The following is a 21,688-nucleotide window of genomic DNA, read 5'->3' as shown; positions in this document are numbered from 1 at the left end:
TCATTGTACAGTCACACGCAACGCAAATCTACGCTTCCTTCCGCCTGTCACGTGAGACCTCGGTAGTGCTTCGCGCATGCATGCATGTACTCTCCCAGTCGGCTGAGACACGAAGTCACGGATGACGAGTCAACGGCATTTAGGGCGATTTAGGGCGATGTGCAGTGATTAGTGAAACGCTGGAGTAGTAATTAGCTTGGAGACGAAGAAAGGAGGGCAGGCAAAGCCAAGGGCTTGGACGCTTGCAGACGGAGTGGCAGAGTAGAAAACTCGAGAAACAAACAAGGCCAGGGAGAGCTCCTGTCCCACCCGAGCCTCACCGGATGGCCCACCCGCTGTGCATGCGGATGCGGAGTCTATAGAATCTAGCCTAGCAGCTTCGGTCCGGCCGGGGTTGCCTGTAGGCTCTAGCGCTCTACACCGTTTATCATGTCCATGCGCATGGCTAGAAAATCATTTTAGTTTGTCTGATCTACGGAAAAAAGGCTTTGTAAATTAAGTTGACCAACGGACGATATGCCGGGGGAGTGAAAACTTGCAGTAATGCCTACTCCGTAGTTGCGTACCCGTTCACATACACTGATAGTCTGATATGCCGGGGGAGTGAACACTTGCAGTGATGCGTACCCGTTCACATACACATATTATGCCGGAGGAGTGAACACTTTGCAGTAATGCGTACCCGTTCACACATACAGATATATATGCATGGATATGTGAACATGCCAAATATGCACTTCCGGAGTTCCCTAAGCTGACACTAGATTGGACAGAGATGGACATAGTATTACTGCTACGTACTCCATGGCGCAACTGATTTCCATCGTTTAGAAGGATATTTTTACTGGCATTGTCCTCCAAAAATCAACGGGTCCTCCTCTCACCTGCACCATGGAGAAAAAGAATCTAAGCAGCAAGCTGATACGGATACCGGGCGAAAGCAGAGTCCACGCCAAGCCTGCACCCGAACCCAGTTCCCCGCCAAGCGACAGGACCCACTAGCAGTCTAGCCCCCACAGCAGGGTGGGACTTGGGAGAACGAGCCGAGGGTTTGCTTGTTGCAGTGTCCAAAATATTTTGGACGGTCACGGCCGGGTCTTCCTCCCAAACCCAAAGCCTCGCCTATATATAAGGGGCAGGGGTGCTGCTTGGCCGCTCCCCCCACGGTTCCATTCCGCCTCACTTCCGAGAAGTTCCCCACCTCCCCTCTGCCTCTCCCCTCGGCTTTGCTTGATCGTTCCCCACTCCGCTTCCCATCGCAGCAGCCCGTCCGGCGCTATGGAAGAGTAAGCCGCGTTTTGGTTTTCCTTTTCCTTTTTTCTGCTTGGGATTTGTGGTGTGGTTTATTTTCTTACGCGCTTTGGATATGTGCTCTTTTTTTTTTCTCTCCTTTTCGCCATTTTTTTCTTCCTGTTTGGTGGTTTTGGATTGATCTACGGAGAGGTAGATTTGGTGGGGGCTTTTGAGTAGATAGCATTCCTTTGGGGTTTTGAGAGCGTGGGGAGACGATTGTCTGGCGGCGCATTGCGTGCGGAGGAGAGGTGCAAGAGAAGGAGCGAGCCTTCCTCTGGAAGGAAGCAGAGAGGAGGAGAGGTGCAAGAGAAGGAGCGAGCCTTCCTCTGGAAGGAAGCAGAGAGGGTCCTGTTCTAGTGTTATATGCTCTTCTTCTTTTTATTCTGTGGAGATTGATGCAAACTCGAGGTGCTGTCCGATCGGAGCTGCCCCTCAGAAATTGGTTAATTTCGAGGTGGTCACAAGGCAAAGCAGGAGAAAGGGGATTGCAGATTTGGGCTAGTCAGATCATCGATTGCTACTAATATGTGATGGGTGAAAGTGGCTCATCGATGGAAACGCTTTTCTGTGCCATCTTCCTCATGATCGGTGGCTCCTCTCGGTATTGGCTGGGCTCTGTAAGCATCCTCTCGGTTTTCGCTGGGCTCTCTAAGCAACTGCTAGCGACATGCTTCTTCAGGGTTTTGCCTGCTTGCTTATACTGGTGGCACTAATTTGTCATACCTGGTCCTAATTGGACATATTGTCAATGAGTGCCCGTTGTTCAATTCACTAGATGTTTAGATCAATGGGCATTGTGTGGATAAGCAGATTAGTCTCTTTTTTCTTCTGAAACAGAGGAAAACAGAGTCTGAACTTGCAAAAATAGCAATGCAGGACAAGAGATCTGTAAACCAAAAGTGTTGCTAGTAGTTTTAGGTTGCTATCGACAAATATTGATCTGTCAAAATAATTTGTGGTTTTTCTTTGAGTTAATGTAGAGGGTAGTACACGAATGTTCTCAGAAACACTGACTATTCTCCATTAGTTAGCTTTAAATGTTCATAACAGTTAATATCATATGATTGTACATACATACATACATACATACATACATAGAAGTTCAGAAAGATCTGTGTCTGTGTATACTGTATAGGCTCCTTTATATATTTGCATCTTAGCTTAGTTACTAAATTGTGCATTTCCAACGAAAAGGGATTTGTTGATTAACCTGAAAGTTATCTGAAATTCGGTGTTGCTTTTTTGTTGAGACAAGTAGGATATCTGTTATGTATCATTACTTGAATTTATTATCTCAAGGACTCAAAGAATGCTTCCTAAGATGGATTCTCACACATTATGCTGCAGGTCATTGATTATTACTTGGAAGACAATTGCTAAAATAATACGAAAGTCAACTAATATGTCGCCCTTCGAAATTGAGAAATTGGTTGCAGAGGCATGGAGGGAGTGCCCAAACTGCAAATGTCGCATTGATAACGATGTAAGTCCAAACTGTATCGTCTTAGTAGTTTTCCTCATTCAAATCTGGTGCATAGAGTCCAACACTGATCATCACTAGGGCACCACTTCGAGACGAAGCATCAGATGAGCACTCGCTTTGTGTAGTACTCTTCGGATCAATAATAAATGTAGCTGATTTAGTACAACTTTGTATTAAAGTTGTACTATCTTCGTAATAAGCGTCGCTGATTTAGTACAACTTTCTAATAAAATTTACTGTGCATAGAGTACTTTTTTATGCATGAGTTACTCGCTAACTAATGATTGGTAGTTAGATCCTATCTGCATGGTAAAATTGGTAATGGCACGTAGCAAGTAATAATTCCATTCTCACTAGTTAATGCATTTTATATGCTTGTTGACCTATTATGTTTTTTCTAGAAAATGGAAACTTTATTGCTTATAGCCTGAAGTCTTACATTATTTGCCAAAAAACACAAAATTAGTGACCAAATCTAAAGTGTGACATACCACAACATTAACCAGCCTACAAACTAAGCAAGCATGCTGGCACGTCACCCAAACCGGTATTTGAACACCTTGGTGATCCTCTCTAGACGTTTGGCACCAGACTCCATTGGTGTCTTGTGTTGCGCCTTGTGTAACAACGTCCACAATCGCAGTCAATTGGTACATAAGAGCAACACTTGCATAAATAATTGGAATTTCTTGTATCAAAAACAATATCATTGAGGCATAACCAAATAGATAAAAAAACAGGTGTACACTACTAAATTGAGGGACGCAAGGTCTTATCCACACCTGAATTTCAATCACCAAAAAGGTGAGAGATATTGGGCGGGATAATGTTGAAAGCTGAGTGGACTGCTATCTATGTGACTCTCGACATGGGCCAATCGAGAAAAAAAGATGTTGAATTGAATGTCTTCCTATTCAAAGCAGAAGCCACATCGAGTGTCACATTGCCATCTACGTTGACTAAGTTATCTTCTGTTAGGATGACCTCTAGACAAAGAAACAAAAAAACATCTTAACTTTGAGCAGAAGCTTTAAACACGAAAACACTTTATTTTAATATAAACCGAAGTACCGAACCAGTGTATCCACAAGCTACATCGATTTAACTGTAAAATTCCCTGAGGGAAGGAGCCTCCATCAAAAAGAGTCCAGCTCGAGCGACTATTGAACCATGCTGCATTTTCAATAATTTCATTCCAAGCATTAAGATTGATGGCCAAGCAAAGTTTGGCAAAATTCAACATGAGACAATGTGGCACTTAGAACCGAGGACAGTGTTACATACTTACTTGTTTATTCCACATAATGTTAAATAACTGTGGGAATTTATCATATAAATCCATATCCCCACACCACCTATACTCCCCAAAACGAATTAGTTTGGCGTTACCTATTTCAAATTCACCAAATTGGACCTTCTAAAAATAGGAACCCATGGGTCTACTTTTAACTAGGGATAACGGCTTCTGACCGAGGTACTTATTTCGTAAAAGTGATTGCTAGACACCATCCTCTGTCAGAAGCTACTATGCTGTAAACCGCACAAATGCTTAATTTGTACCATCGTCTTGATGAGCAGATAAGTAACATACCCTCTTTTAAGAGTGAGCAGAGATACCTCACGGCAGAACCCAATTCTGTTTTTCACATGAAATCTGGATATTGCCTTGTAATCCCTCTGTTCCCGAATACATCTCATTTCAGTTAGAACAAAAGTTATGCATTTCAATTCACATAACATAAGACCTTGCATTGCAGGTTTCATCACAGTGGCCAGGACTCCCAGCGGGTGTTAAGTTTGATCCATCTGATCTGGAACTGCTCACACATTTAGAAGCAAAGGTTGGCCTCGGAAATTCAGCGTCCCATATACTGATAGATGACTTTATTCCAACCATAGAGGAGATAGAAGGAATCTGCTATACGCACCCAGAAAATCTCCCTGGTACAAGATTCTTATTCTGGGCTTGTTATCAGGGCCATCTGATTTAACTAGTTAGCTCATGTTTTGCAGAGCATGCACACTTGGTTAATTAATTCACCTACCATTGTAGGTATCAAGATAGATGGCACCAATAGTTATTTCTTCCATACAATATCAAATGCGTATGATGTTGGCCAGCGTAAGCGTCGCAAGGTCGTCAGCAGTGATCATACTGTTCGTGATGAGCCTATCAGATGGCACAAGACTGGTAAATCTAGATCCATCTCAGAAAATGGTGTGGTGAAAGGCTGGAAGAAAATATTGGTTCTTTACATAGGTTCTAAGAAAAAAGGTGCAGATATATATAAAACTAATTGGACGATGCATCAGTATCACCTTGGGGTAGAGGAAGATGAAAAACATGGGGAGCTTGTTGTTTCGAAAATCTTTTGGCAGTTGCGGTCAAATAAAACCAGGAAGTCTCAAATATATGTTGTTGATGAAGAATACGATTCAGTTGCTGGGGAAATCGATCCGACAACCCCAATGACAAACCCTCCGCAGCCTCGTCGCCTGAACAGTAGCCCAAGCAAAACCGAGCAGAATGAGGTAAATCATCATTGATTTGTAGAGCTATCATCAACCATGTGAAAGCGTGTGTATGCACCATCAATTTGCCTATATGCATAAATAAACTCCTATATACATCAAATATACTCTGTTTTTGGGTGTGCAGAGTATTGACTTGCAGTGTTTATCTATGGGTTAGCAGCTCATGCAAATACGTACACCTACTTAACAACTTAGACTAGTATATTGTCAGAAGCTTTTACGTCTTCGTGAAAATCCATGCTTATCAACTGAGGGTAGTATAATATGAGCCCGATTAGGCTGATGGCAATATTAACTTGAAACTGAAACTTTCTAATTCCTTCACTACGAAGTTAGATACATAAGCACCCATGAATATCACATCACATCTTGAATAGTGGACCTTTGCACTTGACCAGTATTTAACTTCTTGTGCCGCTAAGATAGCACAAGTTATGTCTCTGCTTCCTAAATTAAGAATGTGCACACACAGCACAAAGCAGAGTATCACCTCATGGGCATGGTTCATGTAAAAGAGCCGACGCCACTCTTATGATGACCTCACTATAATTCATTTCCAGTCACTTCATTGCTGAAACTGTGACACAGGAGGAAGACGAAGAGTATGGCTTAACCTCGCAGGCCATCAATGACGCGGCGACACTACCTGGCCTGGCTGAGCACCCGCTGTCCAACGGAACCCACACATGTCCCAAGAACGCGCCACTGCCTCTTGACATGGACGCGCTCCACGGGTTCTCTCACTTCGACAAAGATTTGTTCGATCTGCCTGTAAGTGCACCGAGTGCCGCGTTCTTGCTATTATTCCCGGTGTATTTTTCACGGCAAAAATCCCCTTGAGGCCTTCTTTGGTACTAGAGTTTTGGGTGTGTGTTTTTGGGTATTATCCACTCCAAATTAAAAAACACCATGGTTTTTTTGGTAGGAAGGGTTTAGAGGGGATTATCCCTAGTTTTCACCACAAAACACTCCATTTTTTTATCAAATTAAAACACTTCTCATACTAGTGTTTTTTAAATAAAATGCACTACCAAAACACTAGTCACTAAAAAATACATTAACACCAAACAAACCCTGATCGGTCGTGTGTTTCTTTCGGCAGGACAATCCTTTTGGGTCGCAGGATAGTCTCAGCTGGCTGGACCTGGACGACAAGCACATAGAGGAGAAGGAATTTTGAAATTTAGCGGCGCAATACAGAGAGCCTGTTTTTTGCTCGTGATGTGTGTATCTGTGTGCACGAGTGATCCTTCTCCTGAGAAAGTTTTTGTATACTAGTATGATATTGCAGCCTGCGAATAAATGTACCTCAGCTATGTTTCCGGTGGTGCTGGCAATAGTAGTAGATTAGTCGGACATTCTCGAGTAACATCTCCACTCGGAATGTTCTGTTTTTGAGGAACATGCTATGTCTGAGCAATACATGGACCATCGGATGTTTTCTATTAATGTTCCTTGTGTTTCCCCCCTCAGTTCGGCTCTTGCTTCTTTAAGTCCAAAGTCTGCTGCACTACTTTATAGTCTGACATTAATGTGGGACATGGCATGTCCATTCTTTTCTGGCAAAGATTAAGTGGAGTAATCCATCCTTGTCATTTTATGCTGCCTTTTTAATGACACTGAGGTACTAACTGTTTGCTGAAGCAGTGCAGGAGTGACAGGTTTTGGTTTCTTATCTATAAATTCTATAAAGTTAAAACCCATTAAGTGCAATAAATTTAGCAAGCTGGACATGCAGCTTATCCACGTCATCATCTTATCTTTTTCTCCACTACCTATTTTTTTTCTTTTTCTCCTTTTCTCCCGGCGCACGTTTTTTAAACGAATCGGTCGCACGCTGCTCATCAGCGCTACGGGCTGACTTCAGCAGCGTATGGGCGTTTTCTTCTTTCCCCTGACGCGGCCCATACCCACCCTAACTCGCTGGCCCAACCCACCCCCGACTGATCGTCTTCGTCGGTTCCTCCTCTCTTGCAGCGTTCCAGAACGCATGAACCTGCAGACATTAACAACCGCCGCCGTTGTTTCTAATCTTTTTTTTTTGCAAAATCAACACTGGGAAATTAATCCACGACGCTCCAAGGACCGATTCAAGCCACCAATCATTTGTCTTTTCTTTTCCATCCCCACTTGCAATCGATGCGCCCTGAATGCGGATCGTCAGCGTCGAACTCTCGATCTCTCTCCACGGCCTATAAAACTAACTATTGATCGCGTCATCTCGATCCCCTTATCGTCCTCTCTCGAACCCCTCTCCTAATTATCCCCGGGGGCAGCACAAGGTCGTCATGCGCGCCGCCGACGCCTCCTCCATCGTTGTCGCCACCCCAAGAAGCCACGCAAGCCACCAGGCAAGGGCATCGGCGCCGCAGTAGGCGTAGCCGCGGATCTCTTGTGCGTGCGGGAGGCCCGGGAGCCGGATGAGGGACCGAAGATGAGGACTCGGCGGGGTTGCCGGCGGCCAGGTGTTGGCGCCCGTCCATCTTGGAGGGGAGAAGCCGGCAAGGTCATGCGGGGCAATGGAGGTTAATTCGATTTGTTGGCTTCATGGCTTCCTTCTTGACCTTGCCTCTTCAGTTTCTTTTCTTGACCTCACCATGTTCGATCCATACGGTTCCTGCATACCATGGCATCAACACTATGGCATTTGTGGCTTTGTGCACGTCGGTCCGCTTCTCTCCTCTTTACAACACATGCACCCTGCGGCCTGCGCTAGCTTCCCAGGATGCTATGCAGACGACCGTGCATCTTCCACAAGTTATGACAGGATGTTATGCACACGACGGTGCATGTTCCACAAGTTATGAAATTTTCCAAGGACCTTTGGCCGGACATGGAGCGCAGGTAATGCTCGAACTTTGAATTACATTGCCAGGTGAGGTTCTGAGGGAAAGGGCCAAAGAGTTGTTGGGGTAGACTAATGTGGCATTAATCTGTTCATGTCGTCCCAGCAGCGAGGGGAGGCTGTGACCGGATCCCGCGGGCGATGCAAAGAACCGGGGACCATTGGATTTGCACGAAGGACTGGAGGCAAGGGGCACTGCGTGGAGGCCGCCTCTCTTTTTGTTCATCATGTTTTGGACGTTGTTTTCATTATGGGTTTACTCATCTCGGTTCTAGGTGATGACGAGGAGCTAATCTGGTTTTTCCTAACTTAATACCGTAGATTTGTAAATGAAAGTGCAATTAGTGGCTCAGCATTTTCTACAAAATGATGTTAGCACTTGCGATGGCTCACTAGGATATACTGTATGTACATGTAATTAAATATCACATCCATGCCCATGTGATTCTGTCCAAGGCCATTGCCAACATGTAAATATGGTGCTGTTGTTTTGAATATCACATCCATTCTCCAACCAGAAAATACATTAATTTAAAAATACAAATATCCAGTTCAAATTTACATATTCAAAATTCAGTTACGTGTTTTACACCATTGAGTGTTTTTTTTTTACATTTTGCATCTTACCGTACCGGTATTCTACGTATTTCCGCAGCAACGCGCGGGTACCATCTAGTTTCTATTTCCGCAGCAACGCGCGGGTACCATCTAGTTTCTAAGATAGTTCAGGGCAGCTTGATGCTGCCTGGAGTTACCGGTAGTCTGTACTCTGTAGAACCGTGAATTGGACTTTACAAAAGGGTTGCAAAGTAGAGATCGGATGCCAATTGCCAAAGGTTACTTCACAGTGAAATCCTTGTACAAGAAACAGGATGATACCAACATTTCACGTAAATTCCCAACAAGTTACGACCCAACAATTGTTTTTGCCACAACATGTCCTAAACATTGCGTTACCCCATTATTATCACTTACTAAAGAGTAGGTTCATGACACCCCTGAACACATGCCCGCGCTTGACCGTGCCGCCGCGCACTGCCTCCTCATCCAGCGTGAACCCCTTCTTCTTCATCGTCTCCAGCAACGCCTTCCCTTCTTCGACCTTCTCCATCCTCACGTGCGCCTCGAAGGCGGCGAGGCACGTCGCCGCGTTAGGCCGCATCCCACGGTCGAGCATCTCCACGAGGTACTTGCCGGCCTCCGCGCACCGGTCGCTCGCCGCGAGCCCCTTGACAAGCACGGCGAACGTGTACGCGTTGGGCGCGACCCCGGACGAGAGCATGCGGTTGTACGTGCGCACGGCGTCGCGCCAGTGGGCCGGGCCCGCGTTGGCGTAGGCCTCGAGGACGGCGGTGTGGGCGACGACGTCGGGCATGGCGCCATTGTCCTTGATGACCGCGAAGAGAGCCAGCGCCTCGTGGGTGAGCCCGTCCTTGGACAATCCGTCGAACATCTTGATGGCGTAGTCCGTGAGTCCCTCGGTGCGCATCTTGTGGAAGATCTCCTGCAGGTTGGTGGGGTCGGCCGGATCGGCGACAGCGGGCTTCTTGCTGAAGGGGTCGTAGGGTGGCGTCACGACATGGTTCTTGGCCGGGGATTCGGGTGGAGGTGCCGAGGGGTTCCCCTCGTCGTCGGACCAGTCGAAGGAGACGGGGCTGTTCGTGTTGGAGCAGCGGTTGGGAGGTCGCGAATCGGTTGAGGAGAGGAAGCGGCGGGCGCTGGACAAGGCGGTGGAGGAGGTGGGCCGAAGTAAGCGGCGGGCGGCGGCGGCGGCCATAGGTAGAGGGAGAGGTGGGCCGAAGTAGGCGCTGGACAAGACTCCTTGCGTGGTCTGAAGTCTGTACTTTACCCCAGTTTGATGGTCTTCTGAAAATCTGAAGGCCTGCACCTGTTCAGCTGTTCTGAACGTCTATACTCAAAAATCCATTGCCAAAAACCTCGCGAAACCCCCTTGCCTAGCGAGTGGCAACCTACGCCTCCATGGCGCCGCCCACCTCCCCCGCCGCCGTCGCCGCGGCCGCCCGCGCGGCACCAACGCCGGCCGCGGCGCTCGCGCTCTTCAAGTCGGCGCTGTCCGCAGACCCGGCGCTCTCCCCGCTCGCCGTGCTCCCGCACCTCGCCGCCACCCCGTCGTTGCCCCATCTTCTCCTCACCGCCTCCGTCGCCGGGCGCCCGCACACCACCTCGCTCAGCCTCTACTCGCGCCTCAAGTCCCTCTCCCTCCCCATCCCCACCGCCTCCCTCCACCCGCTCCTCTCTTCCCTGCCCCCCGCCCCCGCCTTCGTCCTGTTCGCTGACATCTTCCGCCTCCGCCTCCCGCTCTCCACCACCACCTTCAACATCATGTTGCGCCATCTCTGCACCGCGGGAAAGCCTGTTCGCGCGCTCGAGCTTCTCCGACAGATGCCCAGCCCCAACGCCGTCACCTACAACACCGTCATCGCCGGGTTCTGCGCCCGCGGTCGCGTCCAGGCGGGAATAGAGATCATGCGGGAGATGCGGGAGCGCGGCGGTATCGCCCCTGACAAGTACACATACGCGACGGTGATCTCTGGTTGGTGCAAGGTCGGCAAGGTTGAGGACGCAACCAAGGTGTTCGATGAAATGCTGACTGAGGGGAAAGTGGAGCCAAATGCGGTGATGTACAACGCGTTGATAGGTGGATACTGTGACCAGGGAAATCTGGAGGTTGCGCTGCGGTACCGTGGTGAAATGGTAGATAGGGGAGTTTCCATGACAGTCGCGACATACAACTTGTTCGTGCACACTTTGTTCATGGAAGGGCGTGCTGCCGAGGCACATGCATTGGTTGAGGAGATGGGCGAAAAGGGGCTTGCACCGGATGCATTCACCTACAATATATTGATCAACGGGTACTGCAAAGAGGGCAAGGAGAAGAAAGCCATGAAGATGTTTGAAGTTATGGTTGGGAAAGGGATTCGTGCGACAGTGGTGACCTATACATCACTGATACATGCCTTGTCCATGAAGGGGATGGTTCAGGAGACAGATAGGCTGTTTAATGATGCTGTGAGGAGAGGCATCAGGCCTGACCTTTTCATGTACAATGCCCTGATTAATAGCCACTGCACAGGTGGAGATATGGATCGGGCATTTGAGATCATGGGAGAAATGGAGAAGAAGAGGATCACACCAGATGATGTGACATACAATACTCTGATGCGGGGGTTGTGCTTGCTAGGGCGTCTTGATGAAGCACGTGGGCTCATTGAAGAGATGACCAAGAGAGGTATCCAGCCAGACCTTGTGAGTTACAACACGTTGATCAGCGGTTACAGCATGAAGGGTGACATCAAGGATGCTGTGAAGGTTCGGGATGAGATGATGGGTAAGGGGTTCAACCCAACACTTCTGACGTACAATGCTATGATAAAAGGGCTCTGCTTGAATGGCCAGGGAGGTGACGCTGAGGACCTGGTGAAAGAAATGGTGGGCAATGGCATCACCCCTGATGACAGCACATATATTTCACTGATCGAGGGACTTACCACTGAGGACGAGCGACTGGCTGCAGGAGATGATGTAAAAGCATGAGCTTCTTAGGAAGCAGAAGCATGAGCTATCAGGAAGCACAGCATGAGTTTTTGTAGGAAGTATATATGCAGGCTGTGTGCAGATCAAACCAACTCGAAGATGCGCATACCAGATACTTCTGCAACCTGTACTGGCGTGCAGTAACATTCCAGTTTCTACATTGGCCTACCATGTTCTGAAGTCTTATATGAGTGCGAAATGATCATTTTGAAGATGACTGGCGCTGGACTGTTGGCAATGTGGGCCAGCTAACTCTGGCATTTTACCTCATCAGTTAATACTTGGTCGAGTTATAACCTTGCCAACAGTTCATTGCTTTCTCAAGTAAAGCACTGGCCACTGGGTGATGCAACCTACGAAGACATGTGTTTTTTTTTCAAGATGGAAAGCGGCGTGATTGATCTTTTTTGAAGACAACGAAGTACTTACAGTAAGTGGACACTGAATCTTGCAACCTGCTTAGATCAGGAGTCACCTTATTTATTTCGAGGATATGAGACATTGCCTTATCGTGCTTGATAGAACTACAGATATATTTTCTGTAAGGATAAGTGAATTCACTAAAACAGTAAAAATGTCATGCTTTTGAAATGCAATTCAGATCTACACGTTAATGATACCAGGGAAATTATTATTACTGAATACTGATCAGATTGTTAAGTGGGGTAAGTGACATGAGCTCCATGTAAAACTGTAGATCACCGTTTTCATCAACTAAGCTTTTTTTCGTTCTCTCATAGTTCTTTTTTTTAGAATAACGTTTTGTCATAGTTGAGACCGTTCAGTTATCACTTGCCAAGTTAGAGCAGCATCACGACCGTGTCTACACTTGACGTGAGACATATTTATCAGCTATGGAAGTATGGCCAGTATGGCAGCATGTATCAGCTAAAGAAGCATGTTTTGTGGACAATTATTTTTTCGTTTATGAGGGGCTAGGTAAATACGAGTACTAGCTAATGACTAAGGTTATTTCTGCAGCTGTTTTTTTTTGCATCCTTGTCAATTAGTATGCGTTTTTGAAAAGAAGGAAATGTTTCCTTGTGTGTATCACTGGCCTGTCCCAGTGGAACCAGAAGAGGACAGGTCGAGGTCATATTTTTTTTAACTTGCCTTAATTTGTTTGTTACTGTAAATTGGAGCTAAATAGCTAGTGACTTGAACTGCTGTGTTCAAGCTGCTCTGGAACTTTTGCCATAATTTCACAGTGCTTTTTTCTTGTTGTATCGCAATGAAACATACTGCGCGTCTCTGTTGCATTGCTCCCCATGGCATCGGTGAATCCGTCGATCCTCTATACAGTACTCCCTCCGTGCTCATTGGTTTGCTCGCTACAACAGGTGCATGCACACGCACTTCAATCCATCGCTGCATGCCGCTATATATTTGTTTCCATTTGCTGCGAAATTCTGCCAAGTGCAACTCGCATACCACGGAGACACAGAGTATAGCCAGCCGCCCAGATGGACACGAACACGAAGCTAGATGAAGCGATTCCAGACTTGGAGCAGCAGCTGCTGCCGCCGGAGAGGAAGCTAGATGAAGTAGTTCCAGACTTGGAGGAGCAGCTGCTGCCGGTAAAGCAACAGCCGCAGCCGGAAACGAAGCTAGATGAAGCGATTCCAGACTCGAAGCAACGCCTGCTGCCGCCGCCTCCTCCTCTTCCTACCGCGTCAGGCCCAGGCCACAAGCTACCCGGCCGCTCCTGCGACTGCGAGCTGGCACGCGCCGCCTCCGCCCGCGCCTCGGCGGCCTCCGCCCGGACCATGGCGCTGGTCGCCGCCACGGTGGTGCTGGCCTTCGGCGTCTACGTGGGCCCGACGGCCCAGGAAACCCTCCTCGCGGTCTTCGTGGCGATGTTCGCGATCATCGGTGCCTCGTCGGCGCTGCTCGCGTGGCGCGTGGGCCGGCGGAAAGAGGAGGAGGGTGTCGGCGCGTGGCCGGGGGCGGAAGCGGAGCGGGTGCTGCTCTGGTCGTTCGCCATGGCTCTCGTCATGACCATGACGACCTGCGTGTCCATGACCAGAGCGCCGCCGGTCGCCGGGTCCGTCCTCTTCTTGCTGGGGCTTGTGGTCGGCGGGCTGTGCTTCGCGGAGATCGTGCCTTCCGTGTTTCGTGTGGCCCACGACGAGCCCAGACCAAGCATTGCGGGATAATTGAACCCTGGAACATACTTTGTTCTAAAAAATTCAGATCGAAAATAAATTGCATATGTGCCTATGTTCCACAAAGAAAGTGTACTACAAAGTGTGGTTACACTATGTGTTGTCTCATACAATGAAGGAAACATCAAGTATTTAAGGCTATAAGTAATTATAAGTAGGGTTATAAGTATACTACTCCTGGAGTGTCGATCTGCAGTTTGCCCCTGGCCAGCTTTCCAGTCATCGAAAGCATTGGAGTGTGCAGTTTGTGCGTTGCAATTTTGCAATTAGTTGTCATCTTAAAATCATAGGAAAGCAAATAGCTCAATTTAAACTGCGGAATATGTTTTGCTACTGTCCTAAGCTTCGTCCAGTGCATAAACTGACAAGATTCTTTCCCTGAAGAAAAACGAACTGGCAAGACACATCTCAGTTTAAATCATTATTACTGAATAGTGATCAACTGGGCCAGGGTTAGTAACATTAAATCCATGCAAAACCGTAGGTCACCGTTGTCATTTATTTTGTTTCCTCGTGGTCGAGGCTGTGTTTAATTATAACTTGTGGCTCGTTTAGCTCTCATCATTTGTGTTTAGAATTTTGGAATTCGTTTTGGATTTCACTAACTAACTTATTTGGCTGGCATGGAATAGGATTCATGAATTCAATATGAAATCTTATGGAGTTCCACTTGTACCTGAGAAGAGTTCACCTGCAAAGGCATCATTTCTCTCTATCTGTCTCTCATTCTACAAATTAATGTGGCAAACAAACATGAATTCTGAATCCAAAATTCAAACTCAGCCAAATGAAATCCTGCCAAATATTTATTTTATTTTATTTCCACCAAAATGTAATGAAACGTGGACAATTGTTAGGGTTAAGCACGGGCCAAGTTAGAGCAACATCACGACAGTGTCCGCACTTGATGTGCGACATCTTTATCCTATACAAACCTCGTCTGCATTGCCACTTACCAGTATGGGAACATGTATGAATATGTATCAGCTAAATAAGTGTGTTCTATGGACAATTGTCAATGTCTTTTTTTCATTTAGAGGGGCTAGCTAATTAATGACTAAGCTTATTACTGCTGGGAGAAAGTATATTTTGGTCCCTCAATTGGCAATAAAGTGTAGAGATGGTCCTTGAATTCAAAATTGTATATGTTTGATCCTTCAATTGGCAAAACGGATAATTTTGGTATGTCTCCCTGTTTGGACTGATTTTGGCCCCACAAGGAGTGGTTTTCCTCTAGAATTTTCCATGTTGGACGCCACGATGGTGTCAGGTTCCCTCCATAAATGGTCCATTATCATGAAATTATGTAGAATTGGTTACTCAACTATGCATCGTGACGTCCGACGTGAAAAATTCTAAGAAAAAACTGCCGCACATGGAGTCAAACCAATCAAAACCATCCAAAAACAGAAGACGGACTAAAAGTATCTGATTTCATTAATTGAGAAACCAAATGTATACGGTTTTGAGTTGCGGGACCATTTCTAGACTTTGCTGCCAATTGAGGGACCAAAATATACTTTCTTTATTTTTGGAACTGTGTTTTTGCATCTTTGTCAATTATGAGTTCTTGAAGAAAAAAATGTTTCTGTGTGCACATCATTGGCCTTTCGCCAGTGGAGCGAGAAGAGACAGGTGGAGGTCATATATTCTTATGGCTTATTCGGTTCGAAGGATTCTTAAATGATTTTTATAGGATTTCAATCCTTAGGAGTTTTTTTGTCTGTAGCATTCGTTTCATAGAATTGCCATGCTAGATTTCTAAGGAATGTGTCCAAATTGGTCCGATTCCTAAAGATTCTAAGCATGAGGTGAGACCTCGTTTAAAAATCTTATGGATTGAATCGTGCATATCATTTCAATTCTCTACTTTTTCTATCCTACGATTTCTAAATCATGTGAACGTAATAAGCCTTGACTTGACTTCGTTTGTTTAGGTACTGTAAATTGGAGCTTTTTCGTTGTTGTACCTCGATGAAGCCTACTGCCCGTCTCTATGCGATTGTTCCCTCTGGCATTGGTGAATCCGCGATCCTCCATACACTACAGTCCAAATTCTCGATCATTGGTTTGGTCGCTATGACAGGTACATGCATGCACTTCCATCACTGCACACCGCTATATATATCGTGTCCATTTGCTGCGAAATTCCCCAAGTGCACAACTCGCATACCACAGAGTGTAACCAGACACGGAGACACCCTGCAGATGGACACCGATACGAACACGAAGCTAGGTGAAGCAGTTCCAGACTTGGAGCAGCAGCCGCTGCCGGAAACGAAGCTAGACGAAGAGATCCCAGTGTTGGAGCAACAGCCGCTGCAGAAAACGAAGCTAGATGAAGAAGCGCTTCGACACGTGAAGCAACACCTGCCGCTGCCGCCGTCGCCTCCTCTTCCTGCCGCGGCAGGGCACAAGCTAGCAGCCGGCCGCTCCTGCGACTGTGAGCTGGCACGCGGCGGCGCCTCTGCCCGCGCCTCGGCGGCTGCTACCCGGACAATGGCGCTGGTCGCCGCCACGGTGGGGATCGCCTTCGCGGTCCATGATCGCACGCCGCGGCCGGATGCCCTCTTCGCGGTCTTCCTGGCGATGTTCATGATCATCTGCATATCCTTATCGCTGTTCACGTGGTGCCTGGGGATGAAAGATCAGAAGGGTGGCGGCGCGTGGCCTGGGACGACGGCGGCGCGGGTGCTGCTCTGGTCGTTCGCCATGGCGCTCGTCCTGACCATGACGAACTCCGTGTCCATGATTGCGCCGCCGGTCGCCGGGTCTGCCCTGTTCGCGCTGGGGCTCGTGGTCAGCGGGCTGTGTTTCGCGGAGAGTGTGCCTTCCGTGTTTCGCTCGCGCGAGTCGCCAAGAGCCCATGACGAGCCCACACCACGTATTGTGGGATAAACGCAAAAGAATATCGTTTGATCAGATGAAAATAAATTGCATATGCACCTATATTCCACACGGAAAGTTTTTTGTACTACAAAGTGTGGTTAATTGTTAGTTTATGCTCCAATGTATATGAAGCATCAAGCAGTGGCGGAGCCAGGATTGAAGCAAACCCAGGCCAACATTGCATTATACATTGTGATTAGTCTAAACCCCAGGCAAAACAGCGTTTATACTAAAACATAAGACAAAAAAGGGCCTGGCTCCGCCTCTGGCATCAAGTGTACATGACGATCGGAGCCATGAGCGGCAGCGGCGGGGTGAGATACGAAACCACTTGAGAGAATAGTTCGACCTTGCGCGGTTGGGCCATGCAGAACTGAGCTCTACTTGGCTGGGCTTTTTGGGCTAAAATTTTCTGTAAAAATCTGCATTCATTCCATAGAAAATCCATTGTTTAATTTTCATCCGAACCGAGCAGTATTTTTATTTTTGAAGAGAAAAAATATTTCCAAGTTACTAGTGCCCGCGTCGGCACAGAGATTGAAAACGCCACATGTGGTCTTATCGATCGTGGTCATCCGTTTCAGCCGTACGAGCCACGGCAGCATAACAGTGATTCTGCATATTTGAGGAGAACGACGGTGATTGTGATTCCTACACTTTTTCTAATGAAACATCCGAACACTATTTTCAAACAATTCCTATGTTTTGAATTTCTACAGTATTTAAAATGCCATGGCATTTCAATCCAATGATTTTCCTATTTCTATGTTTTTGAAATCCTTCGATCCAAAGAGGCCAGAAATCTGTGTTGGGAAAGGAGCGGTACTTGCACATCTCTCTCGTTGAATTGGTTCGTGCGCCGGTGACGAAAAAAAATTTCATGTAATTTTCTGTGATTTAGTTTACAACGGGGCGACGATAGTGACGAAATGGGCATGACATGCGACGGTTGTGCCGGAAGCAAAAGACAAAAGTTTAATTTACTCCTAGGATGGAGTGTGACGAGTACTAGGTTACTGTAGTACTCTGTTTTCTTTATGAAAAATCTCATGGATCTTAGGATGGTTCTATTACATTTCATCCCACCCTAGAAACAAACACAGCCTAAGAGTATTTGGATACCATAAAAAGCTCTATTTTCCTTTAAAAAAATCTCATGGGTCGACACAAAATTTATCAATGCTCTTGTAAAAATACTTCATCCAGATTCCAGAGCCAGGATAGTTGAATTCTGGCCTGACAGCCCGAATGAGTCAGGCGGAGGAGAAACAGAGAGAAATCACGTGCTTCCTCCATCCAACGAAGAATGTCTCAATTTTGATTAAATTTGAATGCATCTATATGTCCAGATACATTCAAATTTTGACAAACTTGAGACATTTTTTGTTGGACAGAGTGAGTATTAAACCACAGAGGTAACTCTGAGTTTTGCTAACCTACAAAATGATGCGAGTTTTTTGACGAATTATACTGCTACCATCTTTAGATTACCAAACATTATGGATGCTCTAACCGCTACAGAGCAAATGACCATTGACCAACGTACATTTCACCGGACCAAGATGGCCGAACTCTTCACAAATCAAACTTTCACTGTCATACACCGTAGTTGGGTGTGGCTTTTAGAGTCTCGATCATACATAGCAACTCACCATTTTGGAATTTCTTGTCACCAATTGGCTAAATATTATGCATAGCGCGGCATGGGGGGATCCGTCGATCCTGCCGACATTCCACGTCGTCGGTAATACTCACAACGCACTTGCGCCATTATATACACCGTGTCCCTTTGCACAGAAATTCTGCCAGTACAACTCACAAGCCACCGAAAGCATAACCGGGACGCCCAAATGGAAACGAACACGAAGCTTGATGAAGCGACTCCAGACCTTGAGGCTTGAGCACCGGCCAGCTGCGAATCAAGACCACAAGCTAGCTAGCCGGCTGGTCATCACGGCCACGACGGGGCTGGCCTTCGCCATGGATCTGGCCGCGCGCGGGGAGCACGCCGCCCTGGCGGTCTTCGCGGCGTGGTTCGTGGCCCTCTGCGCCTGGTCGTCGCTCTCCGCGTGGTGCGTGGCGCGGCGGAACCGGAACAGGAGACATGACCAGGAGCAGGAGGGCGGCGGCGCGTGGGCAGCGGCGGCGCCGGTGCTGCTCTGGTCCTTGGCCATGGCGCTTGTGTTGGCCATGACGAGCTGGGCCTGGGCGTCCCTGACGGCGCCGCGGCCCGCCGGGCCCACGATGGGCCTCCTGGTCGGCGGGCTGTGCTTTGCGGCGATCGTGCCTCTCCGGTTTCGCGTTTCAGTCACGCTAGTAGTCACCATGGGCAAAGCCTCGCGCCCAGACGACGCGTTCCTGTTCCTGTGAGGCTGTGACTGGCACACATTGAAAAGTCTTTCGATCATACACAGGTATATAGGAGAAATAAAATGCATTGTTTGTCGAAAAGATCGAACGAGCAGTATATGGTCACGATGGATAGAGCACTTGAAATCTTGAATATGAGACATCACCTAAATTGTGGCCAGTTGGCCAAATTACGAAGTTCCCTGTGATTGTGTTATCATTTTTTTAGATGAACAGGAGGCCATCAGCCCCCGGTTCCTTATATTAAGAAACCAGGCAGTGTCATACAGTTGAGTAGCAAAACGAAAGCGGAAACGAAAAATAAGGCTGCACGACAGGCAGCAGTGCAACAAAACTAAAACAGAGTCAGCTAGGCAACACAGGCCAGGATTTTCCAGCAACAAACACTGTTGGCTCCTCTAAAAAAAAATGTATCGTTGGATTTCCTTCTTTTCTTTGGCTTTACATTTTCGTAGTGTTAATGTAGACAATATGTTTATGTTATCCAAGCCAACATTCTCACTTCCATTTCATCGACACCCTTTTTTCATGGGTTCTAGAGAAAGGCCAAATATATGGTCTGCCAGAAAAAAGAAACTCAAAAGAGAAAGAAGTCTCCTTCCAAATTTCAAGTAACTTTTCGCCAAAGGAAACCCCGCTCCAGGGCAAATATGGTTGTAGGCGAATAGAACGGACGGCCACCACGGGCACTTCGTTGAAGTTGTTTATGCGGGTTTTCGTGGCAACCTGAGTGAGATTTCACATGATTCTTTAGCTTCTTCACTCGAGGAAAGAAGAAAGTGTTCTTAGATATTGATAAAAGTCTAGAGATATAGCTTAGGCCGTTGACTTAAGTGTTCTTCAACCAGAATCGAGAACTAGCAGTTCCTAGGCTAAAAAAATAGCCCATGACAAAATGGAACGTTTGGCACAAACTATGTATGAGTAGGAGTGCAAGCAGAATGCCCCCTTATCTCTCGCTTCTGAATCACTAGGAACTTGTTAGTTTAAATTTTTTACTCAAAAACTGTCTGAAAGATTTGAAGGTTTGTCAAAAAAACAAGACACATGGAGGATCCTACTTGCATCCTTGATCATGGCCACCGTATTTATTCTTTGTACGGCAGAAGTTGAGTTTTGCATATTCTGGCGTTCAAAGAATAAAAATGAACACAGTTTTTCGTGCGAGGTTCGTTTTTCTGCATCATTCCAATATTCCATTCTGTAGGCTGTAACCACGTACTCCTACCTAGGATACTCCGAGGTTCGGCCATTCTTGCAGTCTTGTAAAGCCCGCTCACCATTCAAACTCTCTCTACTTATCTCATTTTTATATGCCTCTCTTGGTTCCGCCGCCGAGCGCCCGAGCTTATCGTCTTCCTGCAATTTACAACTCACTTGAGATGATAGTGCTCCCCCGAAGCGCGCCGTGTCTCCTTTCATATAAAGTACTGCCCTCCTGGCAGTTTCGCTTGCACCGATTAGTCGAAGCAACACAAACGCTGACACGCACCATCTCTGTGCGCGCAATGGAATCGGATCCCGACATGGAGAAGCAGCAGCCGTTGCTGCTGCAGCCCACGGCTCAGGCGGACGGGTCAAAGACCCCATTGCCGCTGCCGCTGCCGGGCGCCGCCGGCTGCTGCAAGTGCAGGCCGTGCTCGTGCAGCTCGCCCACGGAGGCGCGGACGCTGGCGCTGGTCGTGGCCGCGTCGGGCGCGGCGTTCGCGGTGCAGCTGGTGGCGCGGGAGGAGTACGTGCTCCTGGCCGTGTTCGCGTCGCAGCTGCTCAGCTTCGTCGTCCTCACGTCGCTGCTGGCGCTGTGCGCGCTGCCGGAGCCGGAGCCGGATCAGGGCCTCGCCAGGCGGCGGCGGCGGCTGGCGTGGGCGCGCGCGGCCGCCGGGCAGGTGCTGCTGTGGTCCTTCGCCATGGCGCTGCTGGCGAGCATGGCGCTCTGGGTGGCGCAGAGCGCGCCCGTCGCGCTCGGGGCGGTGCTCTTCGGGCTGGCTCTCGCCGTCGTCTTCGCCTGCTACGCCGAGCTCGTGCAGTCCCTGTGGGCTGGCCAGTGACGTCAACGAGGAGCGAGGACACCCGTTTGTAATTCGTGCTAGGAAGATTATTTGGAGCTGCGGATTTCGTCGTGGCAGAGTCTCTAGCCCGCGCACGCACCTTTGGTTTCGCTGCGATGAGATCGAAGGCCTTTTCTGCGTGGAACAGTTTTTTGAATACTACATTTGGTTCGGTTACCAACATTCCGCCACACTTTACAAGTTCCCCAAAAGCAATTTAGTCCGTGTATGTACAAAATCCGTGGTTAATCACTAGAGAGAGGAGGTGTGAACTTTTCGATCTGTTTGATGTGCCAAGTGTGCATGTCGTGTTAACCGTGTCTTCATTTCGTCAATGCGGGAGAGGATTAAAATACACGCGTCCAACTCCAACCTGTGACTTGTCGACTCATCAGTGAGATTGTGAGAAGTTCGACAAGTACGGTCGCTCATACCAGAAGCCTGCCTAGCCACTGTATCACAATTTTCTCCACGTTTCGGCGCGCGGCCGCAGCCGCCGGACGGC

General features: G+C 47.7%; 3 protein-coding genes across 3 annotated transcripts; 2 read left to right on the top strand and 1 right to left on the bottom strand.

The window, feature by feature from the left end:
- Nucleotides 1–1,166: 1,166 nt before the first annotated feature.
- LOC100839065 (SUPPRESSOR OF GAMMA RESPONSE 1) lies at nucleotides 1,167–6,811 on the top strand. Its single transcript, XM_003581309.4, has 6 exons — nucleotides 1,167–1,286; nucleotides 2,641–2,776; nucleotides 4,534–4,720; nucleotides 4,830–5,308; nucleotides 5,900–6,082; nucleotides 6,414–6,811. The coding sequence occupies exons 1-6, from the start codon at nucleotides 1,279–1,281 to the stop codon at nucleotides 6,489–6,491; spliced, it is 1,071 nt and encodes a 356-aa protein (XP_003581357.2). The 5' UTR covers nucleotides 1,167–1,278; the 3' UTR covers nucleotides 6,492–6,811.
- A 2,147-nt stretch (nucleotides 6,812–8,958) lies between these two features.
- On the bottom strand, nucleotides 8,959–10,059 carry LOC100842815 (pentatricopeptide repeat-containing protein At4g38150). The gene has a single exon (XM_003579921.4). It carries the CDS (start codon nucleotides 9,931–9,933, stop codon nucleotides 9,124–9,126), a length of 810 nt encoding a protein of 269 aa, XP_003579969.1. The 5' UTR covers nucleotides 9,934–10,059; the 3' UTR covers nucleotides 8,959–9,123.
- Nucleotides 10,037–12,333, top strand: LOC100838758 (pentatricopeptide repeat-containing protein At2g15630, mitochondrial). The gene has a single exon (XM_010228871.3). It carries the CDS (start codon nucleotides 10,137–10,139, stop codon nucleotides 11,709–11,711), a length of 1,575 nt encoding a protein of 524 aa, XP_010227173.1. The 5' UTR covers nucleotides 10,037–10,136; the 3' UTR covers nucleotides 11,712–12,333.
- The last annotated feature ends 9,355 nt before the right edge of the window (nucleotides 12,334–21,688 follow it).

The sequence above is a fragment of the Brachypodium distachyon genome, chromosome 5, assembly GCF_000005505.3.
Source record: "Brachypodium distachyon strain Bd21 chromosome 5, Brachypodium_distachyon_v3.0, whole genome shotgun sequence".
NCBI lineage: Eukaryota > Viridiplantae > Streptophyta > Magnoliopsida > Poales > Poaceae > Brachypodium > Brachypodium distachyon.
Note: the sequence above shows the minus strand (reverse complement) of the source record. Positions and strands in the feature narration are given on the sequence as shown.

Excerpts from the sequence above, each read along its gene's own strand:
- LOC100842815 (XM_003579921.4), bottom strand. The coding sequence starts at position 9,933 with ATGGCCGCCGCCGCCGCCCGCCGCTTACTTCGGCCCACCTCCTCCACC.
- LOC100838758 (XM_010228871.3), top strand. The coding sequence starts at position 10,137 with ATGGCGCCGCCCACCTCCCCCGCCGCCGTCGCCGCGGCCGCCCGCGCG.
- LOC100839065 (XM_003581309.4), top strand. Across the intron at positions 2,777-4,533 it reads AATGTCGCATTGATAACGAT|GTTTCATCACAGTGGCCAGG; the intron begins GTAAGTCCAAAC and ends CTTGCATTGCAG. Across the intron at positions 4,721-4,829 it reads GCACCCAGAAAATCTCCCTG|GTATCAAGATAGATGGCACC; the intron begins GTACAAGATTCT and ends CTACCATTGTAG.